Genomic DNA, 22,817 nt, shown 5'->3' with positions numbered 1-22,817 from the left:
GTAGAGCACATGGCTGGCTGATTTTGAAAGCAGCCTCCAATCGCACAGGATTACAGTGTCATTGGGACAAAGGAAGTGTGCGCCTGCGCGTTCCGCCCCCCCCCCCCCCCCCCTCTCCCCTGTCAGGTGCACCGGCAACAAGGAAGCGCGGTGTGCGTACGGCCTGGGGGTCCCGTGTGTGTGAGGGGAAGAGGAGGAGGAGGGGGAAGGGAATGTATAAACACCACCACAGTTTGCCCGGCTGATGTAACCGAAACAGCAGTCTGGTCACCATGGAGTGAACAACGGTTGAGAAAGAAGGGAGAGGAAGTGGACGGGCTCTGCCTGACGTTACTCTGAACGAGGTAAGATGATCACTACGTTGTGGTCCTCTGGGACCGTGGGTCTCTTTGACTACAGGGGGAGTTAAAGTAAAGGTTACTGGGTCACCAGGCTGCTACACGGTGCCGCATGTCCCGTGCCGGGTCACCGGTTATTACACAAGTGATGGTGGAGGGGAAGGAGAGCGAGGCAGGTGCGGGAATCTGGAACAGTTTGGACCGGAACGTTTTTAATGACGTTAATAATAGTCACAGTCAGCAATTTTATTATTATTAATATAATAACCACATGTTCCTGTTCCAGAATAATGACTGAGCAGGAAAGTGTAACGCGGTGGAGCGTAAAGGATTGTCGAGCAGAACGACACTGAACGGCAAGATGAGATATAACCATAGTATAACCATAATATAACCATAGTATAACCATAGTATAACCATAGTATAACCATAGTATAACCATAATATAACCATAGTATAACCATAGTATTACCATAGTATAACCATAGTATTACCATAGTATAACCATAATATAACCATAGTATAACCATAGTATTACCATAGTATAACCATAGTATTACCATAGTATAACCATAGTATTACCATAATATAACCATAATATAACCATAGTATTACCATAGTATAACCATAATATAACCATAATATAACCATAGTATAACCATAGTATAACCATAGTATAAGCATAATATAACCATAATATAACCATAGTATAACAATAATATAACCATAGTATAAGCATAATATAACCATAATATAACCATAGTATAAGCATAATATAACCATGGTATAACCATAAGCATAATATAACCATAATATAACTATAATATAACCATAATATAACCATAGTATAACCATAGTATAACCATAATATAACCATAGTATAACCATAGTATAACAACTGAAACTATAATACATCCACGTTAACTACATTGTCTTTGAGAATTTGACCTAAATGGTAAATGGCTGCTTTTTTATATAGCGCTTTTATCCAAATCGCTTTACAATTTGTTACTCACATTTGACCCATTCACTCACACATTCACTCACACATTCACTCACACATTCACTCACACATTCACTCACACATTCACTCACACATTCACTCACACATTCACTCACACGTTCACTCACACATTCACTCACCCATTCACTCACACAGTCACTCACACATTCACTCACACATTCACTCACACATTCACTCACACATTCACTCACACATTCACTCACACATTCACTCACACAGTCACTCACACATTCACTCACACATTCACTCACACAGTCACTCACACATTCACTCACACATTCACTCACACATTCACTCACACATTCACTCACACATTCACTCACACATTCACTCACACATTCACTCACACATTCACTCACCCATTCACTCACACAGTCACTCACACATTCACTCACACGTTCACTCACACATTCACTCACACGTTCACTCACTCACACATTCACTCACACATTCACTCACACATTCACTCACACATTCACTCACCCATTCACTCACACAGTCACTCACACATTCACTCACACGTTCACTCACACATTCACTCACACGTTCACTCACTCACACATTCACTCACACATTCACTCACACAGTCACTCACACATTCACTCACACATTCACTCACACATTCACTCACACATTCACTCACACATTCACTCACCCATTCACTCACACAGTCACTCACACATTCACTCACACAGTCACTCACACATTCACTCACACATTCACTCACACAGTCACTCACCCATTCACTCACACATTCACTCACACATTCACTCACACATTCACTCACACATTCACTCACACAGTCACTCACACAGTCACTCACACATTCACTCACACACTCACTCACACATTCACTCACACATTCACTCACACATTCACTCACACAGTCACTCACACATTCACTCACACATTCACTCACACATTCACTCACACACTCACTCACACAGTCACTCACACATTCACTCACACATTCACTCACACGTTCACTCACACATTCACTCACACAGTCACTCACACGTTCACTCACAGACGCCACGGCGGAGGCAACCATGCCAGGTGCCAACCTGCTCATCGGGAGCAATAGGGAGGTGTAGTCTGACGTCACTGGTTGTTCCACCCGTAGAGGGATTCATCATTGGGAAAATGGATTATCGGCTATTGTAACAATTCTGCCGCATGGAAATTGAAAAGCTTTCCATTTTTGCACAAAATGAGTTCCCTTCTATCACTAACATTATTGTTTAAGCATTTTTGGTTGAAATTAAATTTGGCGGTTTTTTTTATGATTAATTGCGAATATTTTCATGTTGAGCTATAGATTGTGGATGAATAAGCACAGAAAGGTACACCGTGCAAATGTTAACGATTTATTTGTTTTACACGAGACGATTTAGAAATGGGCCATGGGGAAATACATTGCGTTGGACAGAGGGTGGAACACGAAAAACGGCAAGTAACCACTACACCTCCCTATTAGGGGTTAAGTGTCTTGCTCAAGGACACATCGAGACGACTGCTCTACCTCCCGAGGCACTGTCGCCTACCTTGATAGATTTATGAATTAATACTTTTTTTTTTAAACTTTGGCCATTCCGCTGGCTCTTTTTTGCGTTTATCGCATTTACTCTGGTCAAGGATGACCGACAGAAACAGGCTGAAGGGGTACAGATGGGGGGGAAGACACTCTGGGAAAGGCACGGCTGCAGTCCGGGATTCGAACTCGCTAAACCCCAGATCCGTGACGAGCACGGTTGTCCCCGGCGCCGAAATAGCGCTCGAGGTACGCGGTGAGCTACTGGAGCTCCCCTATGAATTAATACTTTTAATGTTATATATTAATGTATTAATTGTATTAGTGTATTGTAGGACACGTTCACAAAACATTTATAATAATCCATAATACACCATTTCCATTGTATTAAACCAGCTTCCAGTTATGCTGGTCAGACATCATCATTTTTATTGAACATACTGTACATACCACACCTGTACTGGTCCTCTCCTCCTCATGCTTTCTCTAAATAATTCACAACCCTGAATGTCTCTTTCTCAAACAGTCATTGTGAGTCGTCAGTATTTACCTACTAATCTACCTAAGTCTTTATATTATACTAAACAACAGATAACATCCAATAGAGAGGCTGAGACAGAACAACATTCTTTATTTCCCTGAGGTCACATGTTGGGCAAATGCCACTTTATTCTTCCAAAGCAGCATCCCTGCCTGTCACAGTAGAAAGTGACAATAATATACCGACTCTAATCATTTCATTCAATCTTTATTTCAACTCAAAGATTCTTTGAGGGCAAGCCCTCATATTAACACAATGGCCGCAAACAACGAGTCAACTCGTTATATAGCCCGCTAATCGAATTCTGCCAACAACGAGTATACTCGTTATTGGATCGTTATTTATTTTATTAGCTATTTCCATTCATAATTCATCCTGCTGTGCTGTGGAAATGTGTGGCACTCGCAACGGTCCGATACCGCCGCCTAACGCCTTGCGGCCGCTATTTTTATGCATGCATGATGAAACATAATACCGATAATCTAGCGTTGATTTCAGATTGATTGTTGATCCAAGCGAGGAATGGCAACGTGTTTAGTGAATTGCACTAAAGCGCTGTTTAGCAGCGTTTCCCGGGATTACACAGAACTGCCCTAAAACTATACTCATATTCATCACGGTATAAAACGGGAATGTATTGATGAAAAAAGTATCCGTTTTTTGCAACTTGACCGGAAGAAACTCAATGACAATCGACTATGTCATTAGATCCATAGCTATAATATTTAATATAGTTTCAGCACTACAAACACCGGCATGTACCCCCATTACATTATTACATTATCATTACAGCGCTGGCACAAACGGCCATACGCCCACAGCGACCTCCGGCGGTCAATGAGTTAAATGACGGTGAGCATAGTACATAATAAATACAATAAATATACAAAATAATGCAAAAACATAACAGAGTGAATGAATCTGAGCACAAAGTCATCTTTTTGTGCCCCACCCTGATGGAATTGGGGAAGTGGGAATATGGATCTCTGTGTGTGTGTGTTTGAGTATATTTCTGTGTGTTTGTTTGACAACAACAACAACAACATGGGTCTCTATTTTAAAAACAGTGTTCTACTGTGTGAAATGTCAGGTACCCTCTGCCAGATAGAGTATTCGTGTTAGTATGGGGGGGTAGGGGGTGAGTAGTGAAAGGGAAGGTCACACTGAGCCTCATGGTCACACGGCCGATGCTTGTCAGCTATGATGACCCACGTGACGGACCTCCCGTCACAGACCGGCCCGTACGGCTGTCAGAGGGAGGAGTGTTGATGTCGTATGAATTCAACCTCTGACACTGGGAATACATTCCATGAGATCCATAGACAGGGCCGCCTGGGAGAAATGCGAGACCCTGTGCGAGATTTAAACGCGAGCCCCCCCCCCCCCCCTGATAAGCTTAGGCTTCTTCCTACAACTTTTCGAACAGTGATATGTATAAAAAAAATATAAATGTTATCATGTTCGAAATAAAGATGAATTCATTCATTCATTCATTCAACTTGTTTGTTGCCAGGATGGGTCTCGAGAAACCAGGTGCAAATTGGAACTGGTTCAGAATCTGGTTACGTTTAGAGGAGTGGTTTCTCTCCCATTAATCAGTTATCAATCCTGGACTATTTGAATGACACAATAAGTTATCAAAACAACACCAAGTAAATTTTTTGTATGCATCATAATTATTAAACCACTGGATTCAGTCTATCATTCTGCCTTCAGATGTATTACTGTTGACAGATATGATTGCACCACTGTGTCCTTTATGAAAAGGTTGGATGACCTTCTCTGTTTGAAAGGCGTAACTATCTTTGGTATTTCGTTTATCTTTAAAGCCCTTACCGGTACACCTCCCTCTTACACACATTACATCATCACAACACTGATGGAATAGAAGAATCTTGGAACTTATTCTACATGATCAAATGACCGGTTGGTTCTTAGGGTTCCGCGAGTTTGCTCTGAACTAGATGCTTCCAACACCTGGAACGCCTTTGCTCATTGTTTATTTAAATTTATTGTGCCTATGTGTATGAAATTGCTGATAAACTGTGTCTTTGTTTTGTAAGCGTGTTGTCGCTGTAAATGAGCGTAACCTTAGTGTCTTACGAGTCAAATGAAATATATTAAGTTAGTCTTTTTTTTTTTATCTTTTCCCCCCCTCCTTTTTCCTCAGATTTTTCTCCCATCCCAATGTTAGTCATTATGCCAATTCCCAATCCCCTTCCTGGTCGCTGCGCACTTACCCCCCACAGTCGGTCTGGGAGAGTGGAGGCTATCACGTGCTTCCTCCGACACACGTCCAGCCAATCACCGCTTCTTTTCACCTGGCAGCGCGGACTCTCACTGAGAGGGTGTAACGTGTGGAAGGATCACACTACCGCCCTTAGATCCTATCCGCGCTGAGCAGGCGCCCCGACCGAACTGTAGGAGTCGCTGTTTACAACGACCCGGACCCACCCTGCCAGCTTCTCCCACCCTCTAATACTGCCAATTGTATTAGTGTGAACGGCCAGCCAAGCTGGTGACAACGCCGGAGCTGTGAGCTGGATTCGAACAGGCGAATCCAGCGCCTCCGGTGTTGGTGACGAACGCAATCTCCGCTACGCCACCTGACCGCCCCATATTAAGTTAGTCTTAATGGGCATCACCTTCCTGTCGCTCAGTGTTAGATGCAGTATTGTGACACGGTGATGCAGTGGTTACTTACTGCTCTGTCGCCTCACAGCAACCAGCTCCTGGGTCAGACCCCGACGAGGGGCCGCTCTGTGTGGAGCTCGTGTGTTCTCCCCGTGTCATGCTGCCGCTCTGTGTGGAGCTCGTGTGTTCTCCCCGTGTCATGCTGCCGCTCTGTGTGGAGGTGGTGTGTTCTCCCCGTGTCATGCTGCCGCTCTGTGTGGAGGTGGTGTGTTCTCCCCGTGTCATGCTGCCGCTCTGTGTGGAGGTCGTGTGTTCTCCCCGTGTCATGCTGCCGCTCTGTGTGGAGGTCGTGTGTTCTCCCCGTGTCATGCTGCCGCTCTGTGTGGAGCTCGTGTGTTCTCCCCGTGTCATGCTGCCGCTCTGTGTGGAGCTGGTGTGTTCTCCCCGTGTCATGCTGCCGCTCTGTGTGGAGCTCGTGTGTTCTCCCTGTGTCATGCTGCCGCTCTGTGTGGAGGTGGTGTGTTCTCCCTGTGTCATGCTGCCGCTCTGTGTGGAGCTGGTGTGTTCTCCCTGTGTCATGCTGCCGCTCTGTGTGGAGGTGGTGTGTTCTCCCTGTGTCATGCTGCCGCTCTGTGTGGAGCTGGTGTGTTCTCCCTGTGTCATGCTGCCGCTCTGTGTGGAGGTGGTGTGTTCTCCCCGTGTCATGCTGCCGCTCTGTGTGGAGGTGGTGTGTTCTCCCCGTGTCATGCTGCCGCTCTGTGTGGAGGTGGTGTGTTCTCCCCGTGTCATGCTGCCGCTCTGTGTGGAGCTCGTGTGTTCTCCCCGTGTCATGCTGCCGCTCTGTGTGGAGGTGGTGTGTTCTCCCCGTGTCATGCTGCCGCTCTGTGTGGAGGTGGTGTGTTCTCCCCGTGTCATGCTGCCGCTCTGTGTGGAGGTGGTGTGTTCTCCCCGTGTCATGCTGCCGCTCTGTGTGGAGGTGGTGTGTTCTCCCCGTGTCATGCTGCCGCTCTGTGTGGAGGTCGTGTGTTCTCCCCGTGTCATGCTGCCGCTCTGTGTGGAGGTGGTGTGTTCTCCCCGTGTCATGCTGCCGCTCTGTGTGGAGCTCGTGTGTTCTCCCCGTGTCATGCTGCCGCTCTGTGTGGAGGTGGTGTGTTCTCCCCGTGTCATGCTGCCGCTCTGTGTGGAGGTGGTGTGTTCTCCCCGTGTCATGCTGCCGCTCTGTGTGGAGCTGGTGTGTTCTCCCCGTGTCATGCTGCCGCTCTGTGTGGAGCTGGTGTGTTCTCCCTGTGTCATGCTGCCGCTCTGTGTGGAGGTGGTGTGTTCTCCCTGTGTCATGCTGCCGCTCTGTGTGGAGGTGGTGTGTTCTCCCCGTGTCATGCTGCCGCTCTGTGTGGAGGTGGTGTGTTCTCCCCGTGTCATGCTGCCGCTCTGTGTGGAGCTGGTGTGTTCTCCCCGTGTCATGCTGCCGCTCTGTGTGGAGCTGGTGTGTTCTCCCCGTGTCATGCTGCCGCTCTGTGTGGAGCTGGTGTGTTCTCCCCGTGTCATGCTGCCGGTGCCCTTGACCCAAGGTACACTTAACAACTGGAGTTGGTCCCTGGACCGTGGCTGCAAGCTGCTCCTATTTTAAGTGGTCAAATGCAGAGGACATATTTCCCCATGGGGATTAGTATAACTTAAGTATAGTATAGTATAGTATAGTATAGTATAGGGCTGACCCCTATTAGTCGAATAGTCGATTAATCGGTCGAAAGGAGCCGTAGTCGACTGCCAACCTCTTAGTCGAATGCAAAAAATATATATAGTAATAATAATTATAATTTTTTTTTAGTGCTGTCAGGCGATTAAAAAAATTAATCTAATTAATTACAGGATTTGTAATTAATTAATCTAATTAATCGCATTTTAATCGCATTACCATTTTATGCCTCATATTCTATATTCTATAATCATATTTCAAATTGCATGTGTCCGGATGGCAGAATTCAGTACTGTATCTACAAAACCTTCTGTTTAATCATCTTCCATCTATTAATTTGCTTAGATTTTTCAGGTCTGGTCAATTTGAGCATGGTGTTATTCACAGTCAAAGATAAAAAAAAATTTATTGATATTCTCATTTGGTTCATTACAATTTACTCAAAATAAAATGTTCATTCAATCAATCACCGCGCAGATTGATTGATTGAATGAAAATGTTATTAACAGATTGCAGAATGGGTACAATACAGTACGGCTCAATACACACAATTGTTAAGGGCATGCAGACCAGAGAAAGACTTTCGTCTTGTTTACATCAGGGTCCCCCATTTTCAATTCATAATGAATTGTAAGTAAGGGTGCAACTTGCACCGTGCAGTCCATTCTTTGTGGATCTAGCCCACAGTATTTCTGACACTGGGAATACATTCCCTGAGATTCATAGATGTCCCTAGAATCAGATACCAAGAACATGCAAATGGACCATATTAAAAAAAAATCTGTAAATGTGTATTCTACATGCTTATGGAATGAATGAGATACAAAAATAAATTATTATTAAAAAAAAAAGAAAAAAAAAAGTAATTAATTTTGAGTTAATTTTCATAACGCGATTATTTGCTGTGTAATTAATTAATCTAATTAAAGCTATAAACTGACAGCCCTAATTTTTTTATAATCTTTTTATTTAATTTTTTTTTTATCATTCTTTCCAAAAGAAAAGAGGCCTAGAAGCGTGGCTAACACTAATGGCACGCATACCAGAGGCTAACTGCCTAAGAAAACAGGCACAGAGGCACTGAAAGAGGATTTCACCGTCTAATGAACACACTAGACTAGACAAATATCAAGATGTATCCATCAGTGGACCAATTGCATGCTTTTGCACAGAGGACAAGAAGCCTTCAGTCGACTCCTTCAGACATTAAGCACCCCCCACAGCCCAAATGGAATGATACAGAAATAAATAAAAGAAAAATAATTTCATAGTCGACTATCGGCAAATTTTGGCGACTACAAGTCGACTATACAAATCCTTAGTCGGGGACAGCCCTAGTAGTAAGTAAAGGGTCAGTTCACCCAAAATAAAAATAAAAAACATAATCCCACATTAACTAACCCGTCGACCAATAATAATGTTAAAGCAAACTTCAAAGTTGACACGTTGGCACAGGTGGCATCCTTTAAATCACATGGAGATGCGTGGCAGCGTGGGATAACATGTTATTTTGCCCACTTGGAATCCATATGGCTGTTCTGGAAGGGGTCTCACTGCACCACCCCTGATGATCATTTAATTGTGACATATATATATATTTTTGTATTTCAGATTGTGTAAATCCAAGGTTCCTGCTACTCTCCTCTCGTACCGTCGCCATGGCGCTGCTGACCCACGTGTTGGCGTGTCTGTTTGGCATGGGCTCCTGGGTGGCCATCAACGGGATGTGGGTGGAGCTCCCCCTGGTGGTCCCGGAGCTCCCCGAGGGCTGGTACCTGCCCTCCTACCTCACGGTCCTCATCCAGATGGCCAACGTGGGGCCCCTCTTCGTCACCCTCATGCACCGCTTCCGCCCGGGCACCCTGGACGAGCGGCCGGTCATCTACTTCATCGTGGTCCTGGGCACAGTGGCCACCTTCCTCCTGGCTTTCTTCTGGAGACACCGGGTGGAGGTGGCGGGCGCCGCCCACAGCGTGCCCCTCCTGGCGCTCAGCTTCCTGCTGTCCGTGGTGGACTGCACCTCCTCGGTCACCTTCCTGCCCTTCATGATGCGGCTGCGCCCCGAGTACCTCACCACCTACTTTGCGGGAGAAGGGCTGAGCGGCCTGGTGCCCGCGCTGGCGGCTCTGATCCAAGGGGTCGGGGTGGTCCACTGTCGCAACGCCACCACCACCGCGCCGGGCAACGGGACGTTCGACAACTCCACCACCGCGGCCGGCGGGGACGAGCTCCAGGCCGTCTACCAGCCGGCCAACTTCTCCGCCCAGGTGTTCTTCCTCTTCCTGAGCGCCATGATGGTGGTGTGCCTGCTGGCCTTCGTCCTGCTCAACCACCACCCGTCCGTGGCGTGCCAGCGGAGGAGCGACCTGTACTTCAGCGGAGACCTGGTGCCGGAGAAGAGAGAGCAGGGACTGTCTCTGCACAACAGCCAGACCCCGGAGCAGAAGCCCATGCTCGGCCCCTCGGACGCCTCTCGGCGTGAGCGGAAGAGCTCCTTCGGGACGGGGACGTACAGCGGGCCGGAGGTGGTGTTCATCTTCGTGGTGCTGGCCTGGGTCAACGCCTTGACCAACGCGGTGCTGCCGTCGGTCCAGTCCTACTCCTGCTTGCCGTACGGGAACCAGGCCTACCATCTGGCGGCCACCATGGCGGCTGTGGCCAACCCAGTGGCCTGCTGCATCGCCATGTTCATGCCAATACGGTGAGAGCACGGACTGACCCCTGATGTACCACGACTAGGGATGACCGATATTATCGGCCGATATTGGCATTCAAATGTGATATCGGAAAATATCGGTATCGGTTTCCAATTATTTTTATTTTTTTTCACATTTCTATAACGTTTATTTACCCAGGCAAACAAGTAAGAACAAATTCTGATTTTATTTATTGTCAAAAGTATGCATAATGTTGTGTTAATTACACAACAAGAGATATGTAATGTTAATTACCTGAAATTATTCCGTTTTGGGGGGGGGGGGGGGGGGGGGGGACCCTGTATATATCGGTATCGGTTGATATCGGTATCAGAAATTAAGAGTTGGACAATATCGGTATATCGGCATCGGTAAAAAAGCCAATATCGAGCATCCCTAACGACGACTATTACTTTCGGACATAAATGGTATGAGGTTTTAATTAATTGAATTTGTTACACTGTGCTCACTGTTAGATTAAAGGGTTTCTCAATGGGGCCAGTACCACCGCCCTGAGTGCAGACGTGTTGAAGATGCTCAAAGGGTGCTATTTAAAAAGAATAACAATTGTATCATTGCTTTAATATCAGGACAACAACTTGACTGGAACCAGTCAAATCCTACTTCAGAAAGAGGCTAAGTGTCACTTTTTAGCAAAGCTTATTTTTTGTCATGTTTAATTTATACACACTGGGTAGGAAAAAGTGAAATGAGTAAAAATCCATGAAAATATATTTGATTGGGTCCCATTGTTAGAAGCCTTCATTTGACACACAACACTGCACATGTTTAATTGACCCAACAAACTTAAAGGGGAACTATTTTACTATTTCTTTCACTATTTGGGCACTTTTACACAATTCCTGTGAGTCTATGGAACACCTCTGTAATTTTTCTTTAATTCATTGTTTTGTATTTCTAATCAAGTACTCAAAAACAGCATTTTTCTACCTCAAGATCTTAAGCCGTTTTGAGGCTGGGCTCCTAAACCACTGTGTGGCCTGGTGCCAACTGCCACATTATTATGCAGCTGAGAAACCTCTGACATCACAGATATGCACATTTTCAGATGACTCAGTTCAGTGAGGGTGAATATTGTGAGAGGAGAATTGGAAGAATGCGCCAATATGAGAATTAGAGACATCCTATTAATATAAGTCCATATAGCTAGGAAACAATGCTAAACACTGAAAAAGGCCATTTAAGATAGTTCCCCTTTAACCTAATAGAAACATTAATGGTTGAGAATTTCATAGATACCCATCATAAAAAGAAAATAATCATAATTGAGAGACGTAAATGATATTCCCATAGGTATAGGAGGTAGGTGGTTGAGGGGGGGGGGGGGGGGGGGGGGGGCGTTATGGAACATGGACGTCAGATAGGGCAACGTTGAACCAAAAAAGGTTGAGAACCAGTGCAACGACAACAACACAGAACGTTGAACAGAACGTTGAACCAAAAAAGGTTGAGAACCAGTGCAACGACAACAACACAGAACTGCCATACACCTCAACTGTTTCATATTATTGCACAGCAAGTGTTCCCTCAAACTCCTGTACGCTGTGCTGCCAGTCACTTTTACGCCTTGTATCTTTGTCTCCAGGTCTCTGACGTTCATGGGTCTGTTGTCCCTCGCCGGGACAGGCGTTGGGGCTTACATCATGGCCATGGCGGCGCTGAGCCCGTGTCCTCTGCTGGTGCACAGCACCTCAGGAACATCACTCATAGTAAGACCTTACTCTTACTCATACTATATTATTCAGATTTAAATATTTTATTCTTTATTGCTTATATTCATTGTAACGTATAATATAACCGCACCTTTGTTTACACTGTTTATCTTTTCTCACATTTGTAGATTCAGATTACATTTGATTGCCTCTTGTATTTCTACTATTACCCTGCCCATAGCTGTGCCTCCCCTCCCCCATGCTGCTATGACACCCAAATTTCCCCAAGGGGATCAATAAAGGAATATCTTACATTATCCTATCTTACGTCTTTCTCTTCCGTATCTAATGGATGTCCCTTTATTGTCAACCCCACACTAACAATGTCCTCTGGCACAGGTGATGGCGTGGATCCTGTTGGTCTTGATCCTGTCGTACGTGAAGGTGATCATCGGTGTGATTCTGCGTGACGAGGGCCACAGCGCCCTCGTGTGGTGTGGAGCTGTGGTGCAGCTGGGCTCCATGCTCGGGGCCATGTCCATGTTTCCTCTGGTCAGCGTCTATGGACTGTTTACGTCGGGGGATCCCTGTAACACCCGGTGCCCGGAGTAGAGGGCACACACAGCCGAGCACGACACAACACATAAACACAAAAGGCACTGATTTTGTTTAGAAGCACTGGATTCAGATAGTTCACAAGTCAACTGTTTTGATATAGGTGTGAGCAGCGAGGTCTCGGGCTGCTGTATTGTATTGTATTGTATTACAACAACACTCACTGGTTTTATGTTTTATCTGTGTTTGTGTCCGACTGACTGAGGCACTGAGCACTAGAGGAGGCTGGGCTGGTCCTGGTCCTGGGCTGGGTCCTGGGTCCTGGTCCTGGTCCTGGGCTGGGCTGGTCCCTACGTGATCCCTGTGGCAGAGAAGCACAAGACCAGACCCTAAGGGTCCCAAAGACCACGAAGAAGAGTCTTTTTTTATTGCTGAGCTTGTTACAATTCCTTCTCAATTATTAAGAGATTATGTAAAAGCCGTCTTTTTACTTGAAAAATGATCAAGTACAGTGTTATGAAAGTAAGGCTGAGGTACTGTCTCCCCTCCTCACTCACTCCCGTACTTGTTCTCCGTTACTCGTGGTTTTATGTTTCCTGTGTATTCCTATTGTCCTCCGTTTCCCTCTGGTTCTAGGTTTCTTTGTTTTCTTTGTTTCTCTTTTGCCTATTGTCAGCGACTTTGGGTCTTTGAAAAGCGCTATACAAAATAAATGAATTATTATTATTATTATTATTAAGGCTGAAGTAGGCAACTTTGGAGAAATTAGCAAGAGTGAGTTGACCTGGCTGGCAGAACCAGAGTGAGCCTTTCACTTTTCAAGCCCATTCAAAATGTTTCCCACACACTCTCAAAGAGACACTAGCAGCTTTAAGCTGAATAAAACAAATATATATATATATATATATATATATATATATATCAAAACATATTTCCCCGCCTCTGATCGGCAGGTCAGCCATCTGATTGGCCAAAAATAGGGATGCTCAATATTGGCTTTTTTACCGATACGATATACCGATATTGTCCAACTCTTAATTTCCGATACCGATATCAACCGATACCGATATATGCAGGGTTTCCTCCCCAAAAAACGGAATAATTTCAGGTAATTAACATTACATATCTCTTGTTGTGGAATTAACACAACATTATGCATACTTTTGACAATAAATAAAATCTGAATTTGTTCTTACTTGCTTCCCTGGGTAAACAAAGGTTATAGAAATGTAATTCTTTTAAAAAAAAATAATAATAATTTTTTTTTTAAACCGATATTTTCCGATATCACATTTTAATGCCAATATCGGACATCCCAAAAACAACAGCTCCCTGCATCAATAACCAATAATCAGATACGTTTGGCCCCACCAAGTGGTGTTCCCGGAGTCGGAAGACTACCAAACCACCATTGCATTCCTCATAAAAAAAATACACACAATGTGCAAAACCACCTGCCAATCAGAGGCTGGGAAATACTTTTTTATTATAATTTTGTTTTAATTCAGCTTAAAGCTGCTGGCGCCTCTGTGGAAAACCTTTGTTGCGTTTTGCTCTATTTCTGTTCTCTGAAGTTGCCTACTGCAGCTTTAAGTGATTCTGCTTGTATGAGGTGCGGTGTTACTGTTGGCTTTAAAATGTGCCTTAATTTGAGACACTGTAGTACAAAGGTACTTTAAATGTGTTTAGTTTACAGGTCAAGTTGTATAGTAACCATAAGTCTGTTTTTTTTTTTTTTTTTTTACAATGTTTTCAAACCTAATTGAAGTTTGTATATTTGAGTGCTGCTCACATGGAAGACAGCGGAAGGGTTTCACACTCTGGATGAAAGAGCCACTTCACCAAAAAACAGTGCTGATTTATTTTGCACATAATCTGTCACACATCTAAAAACTCTAAACAGTTTTGCACACATTAATTTAGTTTGACAGTTATTGAGAGTAAATGAGTTTGAACATGTCCACCAGTGATGACATCGGGGACATTGAATCCTTGTGTTATGTTAAATAATTTAATTAATTAATTAATAATTAATAATTTAATTTAAAGGTATTGCTATTTGTTCATCTACATCTTTTCATGGAGCTGTAATTATTACAGCTCCATGAAAAGATGTAGATGAACAAATAGCAGTAGCTTGTCTTATAGGGACTGCTAATGTATAATCTTTTCATAGAGCTGTAATTAACACAACACAAGAGACATCACTGGTGGCCATATTCAAATTAATTTACTCTCAATAACTGTCAAACTAAATGAATGAGTGCAAAACTGTTTTTGGATGCATGTTATGTGAGATTATGTGTAAAATAAATCAGCATTGTTTTTTGGTGAAGTGCACCTTTAATGTTACAACTGCAGAACCGTACATGGGCTGTCGGAGACATTTCAAACGGAGTTATGTGGTTCTTCACTGCAAGGGTTCACCTTTTTTTTATTGAGTTACATGCTCTGTGTAAGGTACTGCAGTGACTCTGCACTGTTGTTATGCTCAACGTATTCCTAAATAAAATGTATTATTAAGCTGTTTTTGTGTTATTACTTGGTGTTTGGACAAATATGACTCTTAAGGGTTCAGAGCAGCTTTCTCAACCTCTGGGTTGGGACCCCCTGTGGGTCCACTGGTGTGAACATGGGGCCCAGAGATATCCTAATTAAACTAAATAAATACAATAAATTACTTTAATATTAGATTATAGGTTCACATGTATTGTCATTGTACAGCACAAGGGCAGTACAACTAAGATACAGTAAGTTGGCAATTAACCAGAGTGCAAATATATAGTCATGATCTCGCTTAAAATATGTAAATAAAATACTTATTGACCACAGGAAAAAGGTACTTCTTTTTTTTATCCACTTTTTCTCCTACTTTTTCTATTTTTCTCCCATCCCAATTTCGCCTCGCCAATTCTCCCTTCAATTCTCCCCTCCCCTGTCTCGAACGTTGCTAGGCCATGCCTCCCACTGGTCGGCTGCAATGTGGACGAAGCCTTGCATCACGTGTCCCCTCCGGTACACGAGGAGGCAGCCGTCGCATCTTTTCACCTGCACAGCGCGATCTCTCAGTGGCGAGGAGTAACGCGTGGGAGGCTCACGCTGCCCCCGTTGCTTCCTGATTCTGCTGTACAGGCGCACCAACCGACCTGTAGGAGTCGCTGTCCACAACGTCCGATCCCCACCCACCAGCTTTCCCACCCTCTAACACTGCCAATTGTGTTAGTATGAACGACCAGCCAAGCCGGTAGCAACGCCGAGAGCTGGGCTCGAACCCAACGTATCCTGCGTTAGTGGCGAGTGCCTTGCCCACTGCGCCACTTAGCCGCCCGAAAAAGGTAAATTTTGTATAATATATCTATGTATTTACGGAAATCTACAATGTGTACATATTCCAAATAAGAAATATATTGTCGTATTTACATATTATTTACAAATAAGTACATATATTACATATTCCAAAACACTTTTTAAGTTTGAGTTCCCCTACCGGGGAACAAACCCAAGACACTCACATGGGAGGCAAATGCCTTTACCTCAAGACTACTGAGACACTTTTCTCATAGCCTCGCCCAAACTGTAACCCTAATCTTAACCAGACTGTTACCTAAACTAACCATAACTTTAACCCTAACCTAACCTCTTTTTTGTTTTAGTTTTTGACCATTTGCAAAGCTTAGTTTTATACTTTATACTTATAGCACATGAGTCTGGTCTCTTTTGAAAGGTAACATTCTGAAGTTAATAAATACACTTTGAGTGCTAATGAAATAGAGTAACAGAGGTTTAAACACACTGAAGTAAAAGTTGTGTCACATTTCTGTTTAGTGGAGATGCCTGTTTTTAAGAGAGGTAGGAGCTGGAAAACACTGCGGTTCCATAGCCTGAAGTCTTATGTAGTACAGGTCCAAATGTGATCAAAATCCCACGAAGATTTGTGTTTACAAAGGTTTTTGTAATGTGTGTGTACCGGTAAGAAAGGCAGCGTGATTATCCAAAATGGCCGTCCACTTCCATTCATTCAGACGCTTGAGTCAGGACAAACGACTTCTTCGTCACCTTCCTTCCTTCCCGCACTCTCACCCGTCTGGGGTCGTTTCCAGAGCAGACGCTACTTCATTGGCTACAATGGTGGTCAATCATTTTTGCCATCAGCGGTGATTGGTCAGTTCAGGACTGTTTAGAGTCGGATGTGGTCACCTGACGGTCTGTCAAATTCAAATGACGCTCGCCGGATATATCGTCTTGTAACTCGAGACGCGACGCACGCAATTGGTTGAGTGTGGTGGCGATTGAAAGGCGGCAAATTAAACTTTCGAATGGTAATTACATGTCGGATGATTGGCGAAAAATGCAGCCCGGAGCCGGTAGACGAGCACAAAGTGCCGCAAGTGCGCAAGAGTGTGTGGCGGCCTGCCGTCGGGCCGTTCCGATGCTTAATAGTATTGATTTGTATGAGGGGGGTTGGGTGGCTTAGTCTGTAAACACTGTTTGTTTTGGACTTTTCGCCAATACAAAATGTACATATATTACTTATACAATAAGTCAATATTTTACTTATGTCTATAACATAACGTACATGATGTACCTTTTTTCCTGTGGTCGATGTAACAGTAAAGTGCATTTACAATGTACACAGGATTATATGCTATTAGCTATGAATATATGCTAAACTGCTGTAAGTAGAGTAAAATGATGTACATTGATATCACATACTGGCCAGTGGTATATGGAATATATACAATACATATACAGTACAGATTTATATACAGGTAAGTGAACAGGGATATACGCAGATTGTAGATAAATATATACAGTTTACAGTACTGTATATATACAGTATAATTGAATTATTGTACATGGCTATAATACAGGTAATATGTAAACAATAATATATGGGTAGACTACAGGATGAGGAGTTGTTATTACAGTGCAAGGCAGTTATAGACAGTGAAGGCAGTAGACAGTATAACTTGAGTATAGTCAACAGAGTTCAGAGTTTGTATAGTATGGGCAACAGAGCCTAGAGTATAGTTCAAGTTTGCTTTTATTTGTCACGCACAGTGGTTAGCACTGCTGCCTCACAGCAAGAAGGTCCTGGGTTCACAGTGGTTAGCACTGCTGCCTCACAGCAAGAAGGTCCTGGGTTCACAGTGGTTAGCACTGCTGCCTCACAGCAAGAAGGTCCTGGTTCACAGTGGTTAGCACTGCTGCCTCACAGCAAGAAGGTCCTGGGTTCACAGTGGTCAGCACTGCTGCCTCACAGCAAGAAGGTCCTGGGTTCACAGTGGTTAGCACTGCTGCCTCACAGCAACACGGTCCTGGGTTCACAGTGGTTAGCACTGCTGCCTCACAGCAAGAAGGTCCTGGGTTCACAGTGGTTAGCACTGCTGCCTCACAGCAAGAAGGTCCTGGGTTCACAGTGGTTAGCACTGCTGCCTCACAGCAAGAAGGTCCTGGGTTCACAGTGGTTAGCACTGCTGCCTCACAGCAAGAAGGTCCTGGGTTCACAGTGGTTAGCACTGCTGCCTCACAGCAAGAAGGTCCTGGGTTCACAGTGGTTAGCACTGCTACCTCACAGCAAGAAGGTCCTGGGTTCACAGTGGTTAGCACTGCTTCGAACCCCATCAGGGGGGCCTTTCTAAGTGTAGTTTGCATGTTCTCCCTGTGTCCGTGTGGGTTTCCTCCAGGTACTCTGGTTTCCTCCATAAAGACATGCATCATGGGAGGCAGGGACTACAGATGGAAACTAGCTCATTAGCTAATTCTGGCACATTTACATTGATGTGTAAACTGAAGATGTTGATTAATGTGCACTGTCCCTGGGTAAAAGATAAATACTTAACTGACTAGTATAAAGTACATGTACATTACAGTGAAATGTTTGGTTCTGTATGAGCCCCCTATAGCGTCATACAGTAAAAAATAAAAAAGTAAGTAAAAGAGGAATGAAGTACCAACACTACAAATATACAATATACAAATAAAGTCCAACCTACGTACAATGAAAGTACAATGAAGTAGAAATGCAGGCAATAAGGTACAAAAATGCAGAAAAAATATGCTAAAGTGAGTGTGTTTTGATGGATGGTTTGATGTTACATACAGTCATTGAGCATCCTGATGGCCTGGGGATAGAAGCTTCTTCTGAGTCTCTCTGTGCTGGCCATGAGACTCCGGTAGCACTTGCCTGACTGCAGCAGTGCAAAGAGGCAGTTGTTTGGGTGGCTGGAGTCTTTTACTATTCCCTTAGCCTTGTCGCTGCAACGCTTGGTGTAAATGTCCTGGAGAGTGGGAAGCCCACCTCCAATTGTGCGTTCGGCGGTGCTATTCCCAAACCAGGATGTGATCTATTTACAGATATGATTTGAGCAATTTCTCTTTCAGTGACTTTTTGAAGGTGGAGATGGATTTTGACTCTCGTCGAGCTCGTTCCAGATGTGCGGGTCCCTGCATGCTATACTTATGCACATTTGAGATTTCTCCTCTTGCCAAAGATAAGATGCTTATTCCTTGTGTTGTGGATGTGCTGTGGACGGCGGACAAGCTCAGACAGTCTGTGATTCATGTTATACACAACTTGATACATCATTGAAGCATTTTGGTGGACATTAAAATCAGCAAGCCTCAGGAGACCAAAGCGATGGAATAGAGGACGTGTGGGCGTATTAAACCTGGACCAGTTTCTTTTGCAAACATTCAAGTTTCTTGAGATGGCTGGGGTAAGTGTTGCACCATATGACAGTAATTAATGAGGGGTTCAAACTAAGTTTTATAGAGAGTGAGAAGGGCAGGTAAAGGAAGAAAATAATGTATTTGGAAGAATAAACCAACATATTTGGACAGTTTTGTTAATAGATATTTAATGTGGCATTTGAAATTGAGCGACTCATCAATGAGGACCCTCAGGAATTCTGTGGACACCACTCTTGACAACTCCTTAATACAGATATGATCAGTACACATAACTTTTTTATTAGAGTGAAATACATTAAAGTTTGTCTTGCTGAGATTAAGCGATAATTAGTTACACTTAAACAAGGTATCCACTTTTTGCAATTCAGCATTGAGTAGATCTTGATGCTCAAGTAAATTGTTATGGGACAAAAACTAATTTGGATCATCAGCAAATATTACTTTATGCAGTATTTCAGAATAATCAACTAAATCATTAACCTGTTCCACCCGTGTGTTTTAAAATCAAACGTATTCAAGTATTAACATCACTGACATGTCATAAAAGCCTGTAGAATGTATATGATCATCAATACGTTAGTTTAGCAATAGGTTAAAAGTGCCATTAGATAGTTTTACCTTCTCGATTTGCTGAAGTCTATTCCAAGACGGCGACCATTTTGAAAATTTTGAACCATGGGAATTGTAGTTTTTTGCGGCCATTTTGTCGAGGGCATGCATAGCTGTGGATCAGCGTTGGAATTATTCAAAGTTCAGCGTTCTGAATGAATTATGTCAATTGATTGATTGATTGATTGAAAACTTTATTAACAGATTGCAGAATGGGTACAATACAGTACTGCTCAATACACACAATTGTTAAGGGGATGCAGACCAGAGAAAGACTTTCGTCTTGTTTACATCAGGGTCCCCCATTTTCAATTCATCATAACATATATGACACACATCAGGCTGCTAAACGAACAATAATCACTATGCAACAACCATCAAATGCACACAGCACACACACCCACACGCACACACTCACTCAAACAAACAACACACTGCAGCACCCACTCTCCACACTTTAGATCACACAAACACACTTACACTTTATATTTATTGATAAAGGATTTGCACTACAACTCGTACACCTACTGTGAATTGTACCTAAATTGCACCTCGTCCCATTTCTCCATTTCTGCCTTGCACTATATAGTATTGTATATTAGTACACTGCACAGTATTGTATATTGTATGGTAACTACGTCTATTCTGCATCGGACATTGTACATATGTCTAAACTGAACACTGTGACCTCATTTTTTTTACTTCTAATTTTACTATGTTATTTTATTTCATACTTATCTTGTCTTGCACAGTCTCTGGAGCGCAACAGTAAGACGCATTTTGTATAAAAGTATTCTGTACTTCTGTATGACAACTATTAAAGAAACTTGAAACTTGAAACTTGAAACACACGACATACAGATAGTCAGTACTGCTACATCTATACATTTATGACATACCAGATTTGCAAATACAGTACTGTTTGTGATACAAAAAGAGTCCAGAAAAGGGAGTATATACATTTGATGTAAAAACTGTACATTGGAGGAGGTTGGGTGGGGTTGGGTGGGGGGGGGGGGGGTGGGTAGGAGGGGTTGGGGGGGGGGGGGACACTGTACAACTGTACAAGCAAAACTGTACATTGGAATATTGACAACCATACTAGGTAATTTACTGTACATTGGAGGGGGTTGGGTTAGGACATTTACAGGGGCCAGTTTCGAATTGCAGTCTCCCGTAGGTGTTCTTTGAGAGTGTTTTTGAAAGTGGGTAGTGATTCACATTCCTTTACAGCTTTGGGTAGGGCGTTCCACATTGATGTGGCATAATTGCGAAACGTGTTTAGTCCCTTGTTTGAGCCGAATCTGGGTTTAACATGATTTGTGGAGCTCCCTCTGGTGTTGTGATCGTGGTATTCACTGACCTTTGGGAAGTATTTTGACATGTACATGGGTACCTTGGTCGTGTAGTGTATCTTGTAGACCAGGCCAATTGCAAGTTGCTGTACTCTGTCGTCTACTCTAAGCCATCCTACTACTACTATTATTACTATTACTACTACTACTACTACTACTACTACTACTACTACTACTACTACTACTACTACTACTACTACTACTACTACTACTACTACTACTACTACTACTACTACTACTACTACTACTACTATTACTACTACTACTACTACTACTACTACTACTACTACTACTACTACTACTACTACTACTGCTACCGGTATGACTGTGTATGAACGAATAATGGACTCTGTGAAGCGCTCTGAGTCAAAGCAACAGTCTGTCAGAGAAGAGCGCTATATAAATCCAATCCATTATTATTATTCCTACTACTACTACTACTACTACTACTACTACTACTACTACTACTACTACTACTACTACTACTACTACTACTACTACTACTACTACTACTACTACTACTACTACTGCTACTACTACTACTACTACTACTACTACTACTACTACTACTACTACTACTACTACTACTACTACTACCACTACTACTACTACTACTACTACTACTACTACTACTACTACTATACTACTACTACTACTACTACTACTACTACTACTACTACTACTACTACTACTACTACTACTACTACTACTACTACTACTACTACTACTACTACTACTACTACTACTACTACTACTACCACTACTACTACTACACTACTACTACTAGTACTACTACTACTAGTACTACTACTAGTACTACTACTACTACTACTACTACTACTACTACTACTACTACTACTACTACTACTACTACTACTACTACTACTACTACTACACTACTACTACTAGTACTACTACTACTAGTACTACTACTACTACTACCACTACTATTATTATACCACCACCACCACCGCTGCTTCTACTGCTACTGCTATTGGTAGGCCTACTGCTACGGCTGTACGGGGTGTAATGGAGGATACACCCACCTAAACTCAGTTTATCCACCTTTATAAAACTGATATCAATCTATATCAAAAGCTTATTGATCTGAGTTAATCAGCATAAATGCTTCACAATAATTCAATCCTGTACTAGTTATCTGTTACTGTGACTATTGAATGGACATGGTTTACTTTACTCATCAATACTAAACAAAATGGCCCCCCTAAGAACCACCAGGGTAAAAAATCGCGCTGAGCCATGGATGCACACTGAAATACTGACCGCTATGAAAGCCAGAGACAAAAAATGCTCTGAGTTTCGTAAAAGTCAGTCAAAGCTTACCAAAAGCACGAGCAGTGAACTCCAAGACCACGTGACTGAACTCAAACTAGAAAGAAACAGACTAAGAAATGACGTAAACTCCATGATCAAAACTGCTAAAAAAAATTTCATCAATGACAAAACCGAGG

General features: G+C 43.2%; 1 protein-coding gene across 1 annotated transcript; it reads left to right on the top strand.

The window, feature by feature from the left end:
- Positions 1–209: 209 nt before the first annotated feature.
- On the top strand, positions 210–13,672 carry slc52a3-2b (solute carrier family 52 member 3-2b). The gene is made up of 4 exons (XM_084337023.1): positions 210–344; positions 9,376–10,465; positions 12,067–12,190; positions 12,533–13,672. Exons 2-4 carry the CDS (start codon positions 9,423–9,425, stop codon positions 12,743–12,745), a joined length of 1,380 nt encoding a protein of 459 aa, XP_084193149.1. The 5' UTR covers positions 210–344; positions 9,376–9,422; the 3' UTR covers positions 12,746–13,672.
- Positions 13,673–22,817: the final 9,145 nt, after the last annotated feature.

This window comes from Notolepis coatsorum (assembly GCF_963971535.1).
Source record: "Notolepis coatsorum genome assembly, chromosome: 19".
NCBI classification, from domain to species: domain Eukaryota; kingdom Metazoa; phylum Chordata; class Actinopteri; order Aulopiformes; family Paralepididae; genus Notolepis; species Notolepis coatsorum.
The sequence above is the reverse complement of the archived record's forward strand: the minus strand, read 5'-3'. Positions and strand labels throughout refer to the sequence as shown.

Excerpts from the sequence above, each read along its gene's own strand:
- slc52a3-2b (XM_084337023.1), top strand. The coding sequence starts at position 9,423 with ATGGCGCTGCTGACCCACGTGTTGGCGTGTCTGTTTGGCATGGGCTCC. Across the intron at positions 10,466-12,066 it reads GCCATGTTCATGCCAATACG|GTCTCTGACGTTCATGGGTC; the intron begins GTGAGAGCACGG and ends CTTTGTCTCCAG. Across the intron at positions 12,191-12,532 it reads CCTCAGGAACATCACTCATA|GTGATGGCGTGGATCCTGTT; the intron begins GTAAGACCTTAC and ends CCTCTGGCACAG.